General features: G+C 56.6%; 1 protein-coding gene and 1 long non-coding RNA gene across 3 annotated transcripts in view; one reads left to right on the forward strand and one right to left on the reverse strand.

The window, feature by feature from the left end:
- The window catches only part of RAB26 (RAB26, member RAS oncogene family), a 33842-nt gene extending 20402 nt beyond the window's left edge, over positions 1-13440 (forward strand). Inside the window, exons 3-9 of the mRNA XM_087730807.1 lie at positions 5349-5390; positions 6254-6320; positions 6706-6758; positions 9332-9397; positions 9565-9621; positions 10077-10153; positions 10438-13440. Coding sequence (XP_087586933.1) covers positions 5349-5390; positions 6254-6320; positions 6706-6758; positions 9332-9397; positions 9565-9621; positions 10077-10153; positions 10438-10540 — 465 coding nt within the window. The 3' untranslated portion in view covers positions 10541-13440. The remainder of the gene's footprint in view (positions 1-5348; positions 5391-6253; positions 6321-6705; positions 6759-9331; positions 9398-9564; positions 9622-10076; positions 10154-10437) is intronic.
- Positions 11591-15047, reverse strand: LOC148052059 (uncharacterized). 2 transcript variants are annotated; one of them, XR_015698664.1, is made up of 2 exons: positions 14758-15047; positions 11591-14545 (listed from the first exon to the last, which is right to left on the reverse strand). It is a non-coding gene; the product is annotated as an uncharacterized LOC148052059 (long non-coding RNA). The 2 variants fall into 2 exon arrangements; XR_015698665.1 differs by lacking the exon at positions 14758-15047 and adding an exon at positions 14700-14757.
- Between the last annotated feature and the right edge of the window lie 47 nt (positions 15048-15094).

Genomic DNA, 15094 nt, shown 5'->3' on the forward strand with positions numbered 1-15094 from the left:
AAAAATCACCCAATTTGGCTGCTTTAATTTTGAGAGACCAAATTTTTAGAGAACTGCTTGTAATGAGGGAGCAAAGGTGGGGCTGCTCCTCGAGCCCTGACCTTGGCAAAGGGCTGGGCTGTCCCTGAGCCAGGCTGCTGTGGCTGGAGAAGATGCTGAGCCGCCAGGACCAGCTTGCTGGCAGTGGCACACGCGTGTGTGGGAAAACTTCAGGGTTTTAATGAGCAAATTTAATGCAGTGTCCTGCTGTTTTGGGCAGATTTCCATATCGATCCTTAATCTATTTTTACAGCCGCTTTTGGAGGTGGTGTTTATTTGTCTGTCTGCTATGGCTCCATCACAACTGCATCCCAGCTCCTCCCGGCACGAGAGTGTTTGTGCTTGTGGAGGCGGGGGCTCCCTGGGCTTTGCCAAGGGGGAATTTGGATCCAGGTCCTGCCTTGGCACACGGGGCTGGGGTCCCCCAGCATTCCTGCAGCCAGCTTGCCCCTGCCATGCTGTTTTCCTCCTGGCTTCTTAAAAATAAAGGATGCCCCAATCTATCACCCGCTCCGTGTGTGCTCCTGAGCGGCAGTTTGGACCTGGCAACCCACCCGGCCCCGGCCAGCGTGTGACACCACAGCCTTAATGAAGTTTGCTGGGTGGCTGCGCTGTCAGTCCTGCAGCCCACAGCAGAGCCGTTACTGCCGCTAATTAACTCAGCCAGTGCCCCAGCTGCCTTCGGTTGGGTTTGATGTATATTTGCTAATGCAATTTTTTCTATTTTCCGCAGGAACTTGCCCCTGGTCAGCTGCAGGGGCTGCCTCCAAAGTGCACTAATGACATTTGGGGGGATTTTTTTTTCCCATTGTAAAAGCGGAGATGGGGATGACTGAGGGTCAGACCCCCACCGGCTCTAGGGACAAGCCAACTGCAGCAGAGGCGCTGGCGCAGCTGCAGGCCCCAGCAGCAGCGACGGGGATGGGTGCTCTCAGTCCCTGCCAGCAGCCCCTGGGTTTCTCTCCTCTCCCCTTCCCCAGGTGACAACCCCAACGGTTTGGGGAGGAGCAGGGCTGTGGGCCATGCACTGCAGGGTCCCTCAGCCAGTCCCCAAAGACTGCCCGTCCCCTCTCCCAGCTTGGGGGCTGTGCACGCCGGGCTGCAGCCGTGCCTGGGACGTGCCATGCTGCGCAGTGCCTGCCTGTGCAGGGGGATGCTCTGGCAGGTGGGTGTTGGTGGGTGCTCCTGGGCAGCATCATTTGAGCCAGCACCCATCAGAGGCACCGGGGAGCCAGGGTGAGGGGTTCCCCTTGTTGGAGTTTGAACGGTGTCAGCAACCAGCTTTCCATTTGTCAGATTAATTGCAAAGCGAGTTAATCCATGTATCTGATTTAATTTTTAAGGCTTTAATTAATGAGCTAATGTGTGGAAAAGCTGGGGAGCAACCGGGTTGTCACACAGTTGCTGACCCTGGGTTACACTGCAGCCTTCGCTGGCATGGGCTTGGGTGTCTGTGGACGGGCCGGGATGTGCCAGTCACTCCTGGTTTGGTTCACCAGCACCGTGGGGACCCTGTGGACCAGGGGAGCGGCATTATGCAAACCGCAGCTGCTGACAAGCTGACCTGAGAGGAGTGCGAGGGCACCTTGGTTTGGGTGGAAGCATCATCTGTTACGGGGTGCGCATTTCAGGGAGCAGTGCAGTTTCACCCTGTCACGGGCATTTTTTTTCCTCCCTCCTCTCTGCCTCCAAATGGCCACTCTCATGCTGTGGTCGCTGGGGTGGGATCGCGCCAGGGCTGCAGCCAGCGGGGCCGATGGTGTGTTGATAACGCTGCTCTTAATTGAGGACCATCTGCACTTGGTAATTTAATTTTTCCTGCATCTGCAAGGTTCCAACTTTATTTATCTGATGTCCTGAGGATTATTTAACTCACGAGCATCATGTTCCTCCAACAAAGGCACTCCAGGCATTCTACTGCAGCCCCTGCTAGAAGGTATTTTAATAACATTGTCAAAGCCCCAGGAAAAAGGACACATAAAAACTGAAATTGCAAAGGGCAACAACAGAGCTGAGTTGCGGGGACGACTTTCCTGCCCGCTTTTGCGTAGCGGGTGGCCTGCTGTGAGTATTACCTCTACAGTGTGCAAGATTAAGAACAAGCCCTGAACAGCACAACCCCTCTCATTGTGATCAGGCCTGGCAGTGCTGGCAGTGTATTTCATGTCTCAGTGCATTGACACATGTCGTCTTTTGTCTTTGGATGCTTATTAGTCATTAAACCCCCCAGCTGTGCCTTTGAAGGGTTGCGAGTATGGAATTGAACTGCAGTTCCTTGGAAAAATAATAATAATTGGAAGCTGGAAAGTCTATTAGCCATGGTATGGGGGAAGACTTGGGCAACTGGTTCACGTGGCACTGACAGGAGCTGTTGTGTGCTGCTGGCAGCAGCCCCTGCCTTTTCCCACCCTGCTCCTCCCACCTTCTGCTTGGCTTCTTCACCTGCATTTTGCAGCCACCCTGTGCTCGGGGGCAGGCAGGGATGCAGGCAGGAGATGCTGCTCCGGATGGCTCCGGCTGTGTCTCCTGCCTGCAGGAGCATCTCTGCAAATACTTGCCCTGAAATGCCGCTCTGTTCCACACCGAAACCCTGGGGAATCCATTTTTTTTTACCCAGCCCAGTCCAGCAGCACCTGGATCCATGTGCTTAATTAGGTTTAAACATTTCCCCCTCCCTAAAATGTAGGTCAGTCGTAATTAGTGTGAATCCTGCTGCTGCCAGCTTTGCTTTTAATTAAGCTCCTGAAGTGGAGGCCGATGCACGAAGTGCAGCATTAGAGCTTCAGCTTTTTCGGCTGCTCACCAGATGCTTCATAGTTGCTTCGGCTCGACTGGTCCATGCTGAGGGCCAGGGCTATGTTCTCCTTCCCTCCTGCTTGCAGTGGCCAGTCACCCTTGGAGCATGGCCACGCTGGGGACATGGCCGCGTCCCTGGGCACAGTTGTCCTTCAGCACGTGCTCTCCTCCGAGCTTGAGGTGCTGGTGCGGCCATGGGACTGTGTGGGGAAGGGCACTTGTTTGGTGCGGTTTTTAATGTGAAGCTCCTGTTGTCATTGTACCTTGTGATCATCCATCACACCAAGTGCTCTCTGTGAGGGCTGCTGGTGCTTGTGCCAGGATCCAGAGCAGCCGGGTGCTCCGGGGCCAACAGGGACATGCAGAGTGTTTTCCTGCCTCTGCAGCTCCCGGCACGGTGTCCCTGGTGCAGCCCCTGGCAGGTGGCATTGGCAGCTGGTTGCCACCAACTGGGGACAACATTTGGATAAGCATCGCGCTGATGTAGAACCTGGGGCTCCCAGCCCCTCTGCCTCGTGGGATGTGCTGGCACCTCCGGTGCGGCACTGGGACCTCTGGTAGGACTGGGGTTTTGGAGGGCAAACTGAGTGTAGAAACTGGATCTTCTGTGGAAAGTAAATCTGCTCTGTCTCACCCATGAAACGGGTGCCTGGCAGCCTGGTTCTCTGTCCGCTGGGATGGTGGTGAAGGTGCAGCTCCTCCGCTTGGATTTTCTCAGCGCTGCTCTCCGTGGCGCGTGCTTCCACTTCAGGGACGGCTAGCCTGGCATGGCTGCGCTCACCTGGCAGCCAGTATGCGGAGGCACTGGGGGCTGGGGAGCACCTCGCAGCAGTGGGGACCCTCGGTTTTAAGCACTTCAAGCCTTCAGCAGCCCCCAGCTTTGTGTCCTAGGGAAAGCCTTGGTTCCGTGCGTGGGGTTTGGCAAGCTGGTCCCGAGCCCCTGGCTGGCTCCCTGAGCCTTTTCGGCTCCCCCACCCCACAGCCTGCCTGCCTATTTTTACTGCTCCTGGGCTGTGAATCACTCCGCTCCCTCATCTCCGTTGCTGCCTTTGAAGGTATTTATAATCTGCCATCGTCTCCCCTGTGCCTGCTTTAGCAGACTGTGTAAATTTAGCGCTCTGGCCCACATCTGCCCTCTCCTCGTCTGTATCCTCACTGTTCGGCGAGCGTAGATGTGCAGGAGCCGAGATGCTCTCTCTGCCCTAATTAAAGACATCAAAACAGAAATGAAGAGGCCCCACTGGCGCTGTCCTGGTAGGGTGATGCCAGGCACCGGCATCCCGAGGTACCTGGTACTTGGTGTTGAGCAGCGTGGGATGTGCAGGGGTGGCCCTCGGCACACGTCTGCCGCCATTTGCCTGGGAAGGTTTTGGTGGCACCGGAGCTGGTGGTGTGTCCGGTGCCGAGGGGGTGAGCCGGGGCAGAGCCTGTGCTCCTGCCGGTCGATGCTGGGGAAGGTGGGGAGCGGGGCTGGGGCTGGCGGAGCCCAGCCAGGGTCGGGGCAGCCATGGCCGTCCCCTTGCCACGTGTCTGGGGAGGGGAGAGCACCCCGTGCCTGTTCCAGAGAAACGGGATTTAAGTTGGGTATCAGTGGAGCAGTGAATGGCTGCGCCGCCTCACCGGTGCACCATTCCCTGGCGGTGTTTTCATCACGTCCTGCTGATTACCGTGCTAATTTCTGTGGATTGAGCAGGCAAATTAATCTCTTCTCTGCTTCTTCCCCTGGGACTGCTGGATTGTTAGGATTGGGTTTCATTGGAGCTTGGAGAGCCCGGTGCAGCTCGCCGGGCTGGCAGTCACTCTGGGATGCCATCAGGATCCGTCCCCTGCTCTCGCTGGCTGGCACAGCCGCCCAGAGGGGCACTGATGGGCTCCCCCACGGCCCCACACTGTTCCCGGCTCTGCTAGGGCATGCTCTGGGCAGTCACAAAAAGTTTCCTGTTGGCTTTGGAGAAAACCCTGTGGGGCAGTGCAGAGGGGCACTGCCCTCTCTCCTCCTCCTTCCTACCTTTCCTGCTAAAACAAGCAAAACAGGGGGAAAAAAAAAAAAAAACTGAGAGAGAACCCGGTGCTCACTGGGAGAAAAATGGATACAAACGTCAGGAAGAGGAGTTATTTTTAAGTTGGTAACTGAATATGAAGTAGTTGGCTGTGTCTTTTGAAGGCTATTAAGATGGGATGCTGGTGCTCATTAATTTATTGCCAGAGGTCTTCTAGCCTGAGCCGCACTCCGCACTAAATCAGCCTTGCAGACACGAGGATTTAACTACCCAAATAGATGCAACTTGCAGCAGACGCAGGGAATGATCTTCTGGCTGGGCCACGGTGCAAACAGCTCCAACAGGTGCTGGGATCAATGTATGCAAGTTTAAAAAACAGGGAGCGGAGATCAGCCCGAGGGCTCAGGGAGAAACGCAGCCTGGGATGGGAGGCCGAGGTGCACATGTCTCCCCGGGGTCCTTGGCGTCCCGCAGCCACATTCGCCTCTCACCGCCCTTTCTCTTCTCTTTCAGAATAAGGTGCTGACAGTGGATGGGGTGAAGGTGAAGCTGCAGGTATGTCCCTGTGGCCCTGGTAGCAGCTCCCTTGCCCCGCCTGGGTGTTTGGGGCTGGGCAAAGCCCCTCGGCAGAGGAGCACCCCAGAAGCAGGTCCCTCATCTCCATCCTTTGCCATCATGTCTCCCACCCCGGGACAGCCTTACAAGCCCTTTCGGCTGCTCTGTCCCCTCGGCGGGAGCCTGCTCAAAGCTGGGGGCTGTTCTGGCCGCGGTGATCCCCATCCCAGCCAATCTGCCTCCTTGCCGATGACTATGGCGGGAGCCGGTGAGACCAGAGCAGTGCCTGCGGGGTTTGCCCAGCTTTTCCAGGCGGCTCCTGCTTTGGGAGAGCTGGGGGATGGTGAGAGCAACAGAGATCCTCCAAAGGGATCCACGTCCCCTGGCTCAGCCTGTGTCCAGCCTGTGGGACACATGGGAAATTTTGTGTACCCCTACAGCCCCCTGAGACCTGACCGTTTCTCTGACCCCTTTGCCCAGAGCTCAGTAACGACATTAGTGCTGATCCTCCCCTGGCAGCAGTGTGGCACTCTGCAAATGTATTGCTGCATTAAAAACTGATAAATCAAATTAGCGGGTCCCCACACATCCATCTGCTGGATGGATTTTCCGATTAAGGGACATGTTGGGAGCCCTTTGCCACACACCATCATCTCCACGCACCGAGGAGCGGGGAGGTGATGCTTCAATATTTATTGCATTTGCCATTTTTCCTATTACTGTCCCTAGAAGCAAAAGGCTGAAGAAGCTTCCTGGGGTTGCACCGTGCCGTTTGGTTTGGCGTTGGTTTTGGTGCTGGGTGGGTCCCTCAGCCCGTGTGGCGGCAGGTCGTGGCTGACCCCCTGCTCCCATCTGCCTTCCAGATCTGGGACACAGCCGGGCAGGAGCGCTTCCGCAGCGTCACCCACGCCTACTACCGGGACGCGCACGGTAAGCACAGCCACCTCTGCTTCCCGGGGGGGAGCTCCCTCCCTCCGGCTTTTCAGGGCCCTGAGCCGCGACTGCAGGCCAGGTGAATCAGGAATCACCGGAGCAGTTTCCCCATGGGAAGAAGATGGAGGAGCCTCTGCATGTTGAGGTGCAAACACCATGTGTCTAAGGCATTGCCTGTAGTGGATTTAAGCATGTTGCTTTACATTTTGCAGCGGGGACCTCAGCAGTGCTTTAACACTGCGTCCCCCGGCGTGACCCGCAGCGGGGCGTGCACTGCCTTGGGGAACAGTGCAGAGCAAGCTCTGAGCTGTGGGCTCTGCTTGGCCGTGCTCCTGCCTGGCACTGCGGCACTGGCAGTAATGCACTGTCCTTCTCTCCACAGCCCTGCTCCTGCTCTACGATGTCACCAACAAAGCATCGTTTGACAACATCCAGGTACGGCAGCACCCCTGGGCCCCTTCTGCCAGTCCCTCATGTGCAATGCTGGGTCGCGGTTGTGGGTCGGCCCAGGGAGGGGAATGTGCTGCAGGATGTGCGTGTTGGAGGGATGACCCGTGATTGTTTCCAGAAGGGCTGTGTTTAATGCCGAGCGCCTCTCTGACAGCAGGTCTGCCTACAAGGACAGCAGAGAAGGTTTTCCCTTTCATAGCAAATAAAAGGGGTGACGGATTCACTTCACCAGCAAATTAATCTTGTGTATCATTACAGCAGCAGCTGGAGAACTTGCTCCGGTAAAGGAGCGCAGGTAGCTTTACCGAGCGAGGTGCTCCCTCATCCTCCTCTGCACCTTCTGGTCCTGACGGGTTGGGCTTGGGGCACGCGTTGCCCCCACTCGCCTTAGTGCCAAACCTGGGCAGGGGAGAGGGTCGCATGGTGCTGCACGCTCCTCACCCCCAGCAGACCTGCCCTTCCTGATGGCTTTTGTGGGGGCCCCTTGTGCCACCCAAGTCTGCCCCCTCCCCGCAGAGCCGGCTCCCCCGGCTGGCCCTGAGCCCCCACACGGGTGCTTCAGGGGTGCTGGGGAGTGGTGTCAGAGTAGAGGGCTCTGTTAAATCTGCCAGAGGCAGGGAGAGCAAATGCTGCCCGTGGGTACTTCGCTGTGCGGGGGGGCAGGAGGACCTGGCATCGGTGTCCTCTCCTCTCGCCCCGCAGGACCTGTGTGGCTTCTGGGGGCGAACTACACCAGTGGTGGCAGAGCATACCATGAGCCCTGGGAACAATTAGCCCTGAATGAATAGGACATAATTGCTCATGTCCCAGATGTGGAGTACACCGTGTGCATCTGCGGTGAGCAGGCTGCATGCCTGCAAAAACACCCTGTTCGATAGTGCGGGAGGTGCCGTGCCAGCATTAACACCCCAGGCGGGGAGCGGGGAGCCGTGATCCGCCACACCAGCTCCTGGGGGTCCTGCACCACCCTGACCCTCTGGCCCCGGGTGCCTGGAGCTGTCCCTACTCTGGAGCATCCTTCCATCGGCAGCCCCACGCCTGCCACCCCGCTGCGCCTGCAGTGCCGTGGTGGGGAACGGGGCACGTCCTGCCACCCTGCTCCCATGTCACCGGCACCAGGAATGCTTCCTGCAAGCGTGGGAGCTGGGGGCTGGCCAACGGTGGCATTTTCCAGCCTGACAAGCTGGTTGGCTCAAGGAGAGGCGTCTGCTGCTGGGCGTAATGGAGAGTAAGTGCTGGTCATTAACCAGGCTGTGGATCTGCGCTGAGGTTGTGATCCTGCAACAAGACGGAAAATCACTTGGAGGTTTCATGCTGCTGGGTAACGTGGCCCCATCTGCAGCATCAGCTCTCCTGGCCCCGCAGGGACGCGGGAGGGACGGCTGCAGGAGGGATGTCCACAGGGCACGTGTGGCCCCAGTGGGGAGGAATGAGTGCCCAGGGTGAGTGTGAGGCACTGGAAAGAGTGATGGAGGGTGAGCAGTGCCAGAAGGGAGCTGAGGGGTTGTCAGGAGTGACCGACTGTCCCTTGGACCAACCCATCCATGGAGCTGAGCGCCCCGAGCCCAGCTGGGTGTGATGGGGTCCTGGGGCTGCATCCGCGTGCATTGGGCTCCTGGTCTAATCCCAAATCACCCCTCACTTTCCTGGCCAGCTGGGGGTTGGTGCAGGATGCTGCTGGGTGAGGAGCGGTGGTGGAGCTGGGATCACCCGGTGCTTGCCGTGAGCCCAGTGTTGGTGCTCGGAGCCGGGGCATGGTCTGTGGCAGCGCTGCCCGCCCGAGAGGCGGCAAGCAACCGCTCACACTGCGGGGTCAGGGATTACAGGGAATTAGGGCAGGTTTGATTAGATTAGGCTGGATTAGAGGGCAGGGAAGCCGCCCCATGGCTCGGGGAGGCAGGTTTGGCCACCTGCCGGGTTGAGCGTGCTTGGCACGGGGGCAGCGCGTGCAGAATGCGGGCATGGGGCACACCCCAGAGCAAACCTTTGGCCTTACCCTCCAAAAGGGTGTTTAGTCTTAAGGTCCCAACCAACGAAGAATTTGGGTTAAAGTCCTACAAGTGCCTATGGTCAGACAGAGCGGGCAGCAGGGTTGAAAGGCTGCCATTATCCTTGAGAATTGGGGCTTGGTCAGCAGCCAAAGCGGGGTGCCAGATTTGCTCGGCAAAGTGGGTCCCCCAAGGCTCGGTGGCACCCTGGCTCGGGGCCGAGTCGCTGGCTACTGGCTGTCTTCTACCGAACGGCAGGGAAGGAGGCAGCTCCTCTTCCAGGGTGCTGCTGAATCACAGGGGATCTGTGGGACCAGCTGCTCCCTGCCTGCAGCTCCCTGCCTGCAGCTCCTGCCCTGCACAGCCAAGTGTCTGAGCTGGGCATTTCATTTTGCATCTAACCCTCAGCCACCTCCTCCCTGTGTCCGTGTAACACACCCCAGCATGGCTCAGGGACAACAGGGTTTCCCACAGAGGGTGCTCGGTGCCCAGGACCAGGGCAGCCCCCCATCCTCCCCCTCCTCCTCCCGGAGCTGTTGCTAACCCCTCTCTCCGGCTGTCTCCCTCCAGGCTTGGCTGACAGAGATTCATGAATATGCGCAGCAAGACGTGGTCCTCATGTTACTGGGAAACAAGGTGAGCCCAGCCCCATGGCTTCATCAGAGCCTCCTCTTCCTCCCCTGACAGTCCCGCAACTGCAGCTGCGGGCAGGGGAGCCTGGGAGGGCATAAGGGGACATGGGGGTTGCCTACTGCTAACCTTCTGAATCATCCCAAATTCCTCTTTGCCATTACTGTTGGCAGGTGGATTCAGCCCAGGACAGAGTGGTGAAAAGGGAAGATGGAGAAAAATTAGCCAAGGTACGTGAGGGTGTCCGTCTGCTGCAGTGGACTCGGTTGTTACATGCTCTGACTGGGGATGTGTGAGCACGCCAACGTGTACTTGCTGATGTACACCAGTGAAATGGTTAACTGGAGACCAGTCTGACCCAAAATACGTCTGCTTTTCTTCCTTTGTCTTGCTCTCCTCTTTCTCTTCATCTGCTCTTCTTCCTCTAAGCTTCCACTAATGTTTTTCGCTTCTTTGTCCTCAAAAATTATTTCTGAAGTTGTGTAAGAAAGGCCTGAGCTGTGGACCCTCACTTGGCTTTTCCTGCCCACGGCGGCAGAGCCCCTCTCCCAGAGTGGGGTACGAGCTCACGCAGCAGGCACCGATGTCGGCCGGGGCTGCCAGGGCTCGGTGCAAGCCAGGAGCTCCCGCACCCCCGGGGACACCCCAGGTGGCATTTCTGACGCCAGTGTGTCTTGTCCTGCAGGAGTACGGCGTGCCCTTTATGGAGACCAGCGCAAAAAGTGGCCTCAATGTTGAATTAGCATTCACAGCCATTGCAAAGTAAGTGACTGGTGCAGCGGCCATGCTAGGCACCTCTCCCGTGGGGGGGACAGCAGTCTTTGGGATAAAGGCCGTCACTGTCACCCACCTTTTCGCTCCCTGGGCTCCCACCTCCAGCTCTTGTGCTGGCAAGTACTTGTCATCTCACATGAGCTATGAAGTATCTCTTCTGGGGGAGCTTTAGCAAACCATCTAGACCAAGTCGAGTTCAACTGAGCTGGGCCAGGCAGCTTAGAAGCAGGCAGCATAGGTGGAAAAGTAATGTGGTTTTCCCCTTCCCACAGAGAACTGAAGCACAGGTCCATGAAGCTGCCCAACGAGCCCAAATTCAAGCTCCACGACTACGTGAAGAAGGAAGTGAGAGGCTCGGGCTGCTGCAGGTCCTAATGCGCTCGGTGCATTTGTACAGAGACTCATGCCAAGTGTTTGTGCGCCACGCTCTCTCCTCGTGGACAGTGTGTGCATGTCTGTCTGTCGTGTCTGTATCTGCCTAAAAGGTGAGCTGAGACATGGGGAATGGAAGAAGCAGCAGAAAAAGCTCTCTCGGCTGGGGCGGCCGCTGGCCAGGCTGCAGCCACGAGCCAGGCACTGCTCCCCGAGCCCCCATTGCATCCATCCGCACTGCGAGATCTCCGGCTTCCCTCACCGGTTGCTCCCGCCTGGCTCACAGCCACTTGTCCCCATGCAGGTTGGAGGTGGGTGTTCAGGAGCGGACTGGTGTGGGCTGGGGTCTCGCTGTCGCTCCTGCCAGGGCCGGGGCAGTCAGCGGACCCGGCTGTCTCTACCCGTTCAGCAGCAGCCAGGAGCGTCATGAGGCTTCTTTAATGTTAGTAGGAATTATGGTCTGACTAAGGGGAAAGAACACCTTCTCCACACCAAACATCTGGGTAGGAAAAAGTCCCAAATTCCCTTTTCTTTCCCTGCGTAGCTGGAATTCAGCTGTTTGAACCCTTGGCCTGGGTCACGCAGGAAAGACTTGTTTTCGAGGCAACCATTTTTATAGTTGCTCACTTAGGTCTGTCCATCTTTCATGTGGTGTAGCACACCTCCTTGATGAAGGTTTCTCCTCTTCCCTGCAGAAGACAAGAGCTTAGCCGTCTGTTTAAGTAAGCTCCTGCTAACCTATCTGTTGTACAGAGATTTCCTGAATGTTTATCTGTTCGGTAAAGGCTTTGGTTCTCTTACTACTGCTGTTTCTAGTACTTTAATTGAGAAGAAATCTAATGTATTGCAGCTTATTCAAATACCTTCATGTAAGCGTGATAGCGTTTTTGGACTGCAACAATGCTTTGATATCTTCAAAGTTCTCTTGGGAAACCTCTTTCTGTTAACTGAAGAAAGCTGGGGGGAACGCTGTAGGCGTTGATTTCACAGGCTTCAGACTCTCCCGCCAGCGCTCTTCAAGGGACTCCTCACCCCTTTGGTCTGCGTCAGGCATTTGGCTTTTTTTTTTTCAAGCTGCACTTCTAAGTACAAATTTGAATTTGGATGAAGTATTTGGCCTTTGGCAATTTTCTTCTTTGAAAACGCCACACTCACGACACCAGGTGCCAACCACACCGAACCTCCCCACGCTGCCCTAAATGGGCCACTTAAAAATAAAATAACCCATCCTTCGCTCTCCAGCCAAGCACCAGCTCTCAGCAGCGGGTTCAGGCACCCCTGCCCCTTGCTTTGCTCAGGGTGTTCGCTCCAGCGCTGCGTTCCTGGCGTGCGCAAAGACCCTCCGCAGCTCCTGCACGTGGTCAGGCAGGCAGGCAGGGGCTCCTCAGAGCTATGCTCCTCAGGGAGCTGCAGTAAAACAAGCAGCTACTGCTTAAAGCGGGTCCTGCACAGTAACAGTATGAAAAAGGATCCCAAAATAAACCTACTGCAAACAGAGCATTTTTTCCTAAAAAGGTTTTTAGGGAGAAATAAATCTTTCAACTGATTTAAATTTTATTTAAATTATTTCTTGAAAAAACGTTCCTGCAGGAATGTTTGCAGCGCACAGCCTGGAGCAGACCCCTGCTGCCAGTGCCAGCACCACAGGACCAGGCAGGGGCCGCGGGGGCACGGCAGTCAGGACCCCCCGCCATGTCCCACCTCAGCAGTGGTCCCCACAGATCCAAGGGGATGGCCAGCACTGGCACAGCTGCTCCGGCCGGAGCAGCAGCCATCCATTTCTCAGCCGAGACTTTCTCTGAAATAACTGGAACAACGCTCTTCACCTTTACCCTCTCTAAAAGGTGGTAGTGCCTGCTACAAGCGCTCTCTTAAGATTTGTTTGCAAGTAGCAACAGAACACAGGGGAGGCGCTGCAAGTTACTCGGGCACTGTCAAGCGCGCGGGGATCTGCAAAACTCGCTGTTTCATGCTGCTTTGGTGAGCTTCGCTGTGCTCCTGTGGCTGCTAGACAAATGTCTCCTACACGAAGCCGCTTATCTTACAGCCTCCTCCATTCTCATGCTAGGCTGGGTAGCGCACGCTTGCTGGCTGAGGTTAAGAAAAAGAAAAAAGGGAGCGGGATTTTTCTCTAGTCCTGAGCTTGCTAAGTACCAGTTCCCAGCTGCGCAGGAAAGGGCCAGCCTGGCAGCGGCACAGAACAGCTCAAACAGCTCCCGTGCCCGATCTGTGCCCACGTCCGCCTTTGGCACTGCACTTTCTCAGCGCAACCTTAGCAGTGCAGCAGCAGCAGCCCCTGTCCCGAGGTGCCGGTGGCTGCACAGACACGCTACCCCAGAGGCTGCAGGGAGTCTCCCCGAAGGCAGAAATAACCAGCGGTATTCTTAATGCTCCCATCGGGTTGCTGCCTTCTCTTCCTTGCAGGTCAGGAGAGCCTTGCATCTTGCAGAAAAAGCTTACAACTCTTAACTAACTTCCTCAGTGTGGGACCAAAACCAATTTAAAAACTAATTTAAATAAGGAAGATGTAAATGCTGCCTTTTGGAGTATTTAAATATGCCTGTTGGGAGCTAACTCTACTACAGCAGAGACATCGCAACCGCATTTGGGGTATTTGACCTAAACATTAAGCCAGACTCAGCCCCCATCACACCCAGTCACAAGTTCCCTCTATAGGACTGGTCTCCCAGTGCCTGCGCACTGACCTCGCTCCGAAGCTCTTCCTCAGACTGTTACTCGGCATCTTCTTACACGGGCCTTTACTGCCACCAAGCGACGAAGAATTAATTGTTCAGTGCATTCAAACAAGCCAGAGAACTCAGCATTACATGCAACTTCTCATTTTTGCTGGCTCTTGTTTACAGCTTTTGTTTCATTCCTGTTAATAAATTTTTTTAATAATCTTTGTGGCTACAATGGTATTTTGATTGTCTAACAAACACACCTGCACTCCTTAATCATTCAAAGAGCTCAGCCCATTCTTGAACCCCCCTAGATCCTTCTATTACCAGCTCAGGTGCTCCAACACACCCAGCAAGAACTAAAGGGAGCTGGGCTAAGCCAAGCTGCAGCACACACGTTAAGACGCTCCAGTTCCCCTGAAGTGCGCAGTAGTAGCAGAAATGGTCTGCTGGGCGCCCAAACGCAAACTTTGAAGTTGGTCTGTGGTTTTACATGCTCCCCGTGGGATTTGTTAAGAACAGAAGCAAAAGCAAAACAAGTTTTCTGAAAACTTTATTAAAAAACTAGTTAGCCTCAAGGTCTCCAAGATTTAAATCGGTCATTTACACATCTAGCACTGGAGTTCATACGTACTACAAGAACTGCTGTCTGCATCCTCTCAGTGACCCACGCTACTGCAGCCACCACCTGCCATTATGTCCACTCTTAAGCTACCACATGTGGTAAAAGTCGATGTCTGTTGATTTCTTGTACTTCAGGCAGTTCTGCAGCTGCTTCTTTGTGCTTTAAAAACTGCCCTGACTCCAAGCTGTACAGCATGAGAAACAGCAGCTTCCCCGTGTGATACAGCAACCCCAAAAGAGTGCATTTTTTAGCCGTACTCAGAGCTGCATCGCTTGCTCTGCTCCAGAGCTTGCAGCCTACGCTATACCTTGAAGAGCAGCTACACCAAGGCCACGAAGTAGCTACTCCAGCCCCAGTTTCACCCGCCTGAGACCCACTCGTGCTTTCCCCGTGGCTGCAGATCCCAAAAGTAGCTTACGGGGATGCACGGTACGCCACAAACAACCGATACCGCATTTTACCTCCCCGAAACCCGGGGCCCAGCCCGCAGTGTCTGCCCGGCAGCCTCCCAGCAGGCAGGGCGGGGGAGCAGCCGCGCTCCGGGCATGGAGGGTGCCGGTGCCCGGGCCGCACCGCCCAGGCCCCGGGAAGGCCGCCCGCCCGCCGCCGGGCTCCCACGTCACCGTTCATCCCCGGCGCCTCACCGCCCCTCAGGCCGCCGCCATCTTGTTCTCGCCGGCGCGATCCGGTTACCGCCGGCCCCTGAGGAGAAAAGGCAGCGCGGTGAGAGCAGGCCGCACCGCCCGTCCCGGCCCCGCCGCGGCTCCCTCGGGCCTCAGCCGTGGATGGTCAGCAGGGGCTGCGGCCGCCCGCCGCCCTCAGCCGAGGTGTCAGAAAGGTGGATAGAGATCATCACCGGCCCGCCCCCGGTAACGGCCGCCCCGCCGCCACCGCCGCTGCCCGCTGCTCCTCACCTCCTGGCCGGAAAGACCAGCATGTGTCCGCGCTGCGGACTTTATAACCCCTCCCAAGTCGCTATTGGTCAGACTGCCCGCGAACCCAGCCAATCGCGAGCGATTGGCGTGATCGCCCTCCCGTCTCTCCCAGCGTTCATTGGTCGCCGCCCTCCCTCCCTCCAATGGCGCCGCGCGGCGCAGCGTGGCCCGAGGCGGTGGTCTGCCGCCGCCTGATTGGCCCCTGGAGGAGGCCGAGCCAAGCCAGTAGCAACAGTGGTTGTAGCATAGAGTGACCGGGAAAGCGCCAATCAGCGCTAGGCCGCGAGGGCCGCTGGGAATTGTAGTCCCAGCGTCA

Source organism: Nipponia nippon, unplaced genomic scaffold (genome assembly GCF_047370975.1).
Source record: "Nipponia nippon isolate SJK-2023a ecotype South Korea unplaced genomic scaffold, ASM4737097v1 scaffold_5, whole genome shotgun sequence".
Lineage (NCBI taxonomy): Eukaryota > Metazoa > Chordata > Aves > Pelecaniformes > Threskiornithidae > Nipponia > Nipponia nippon.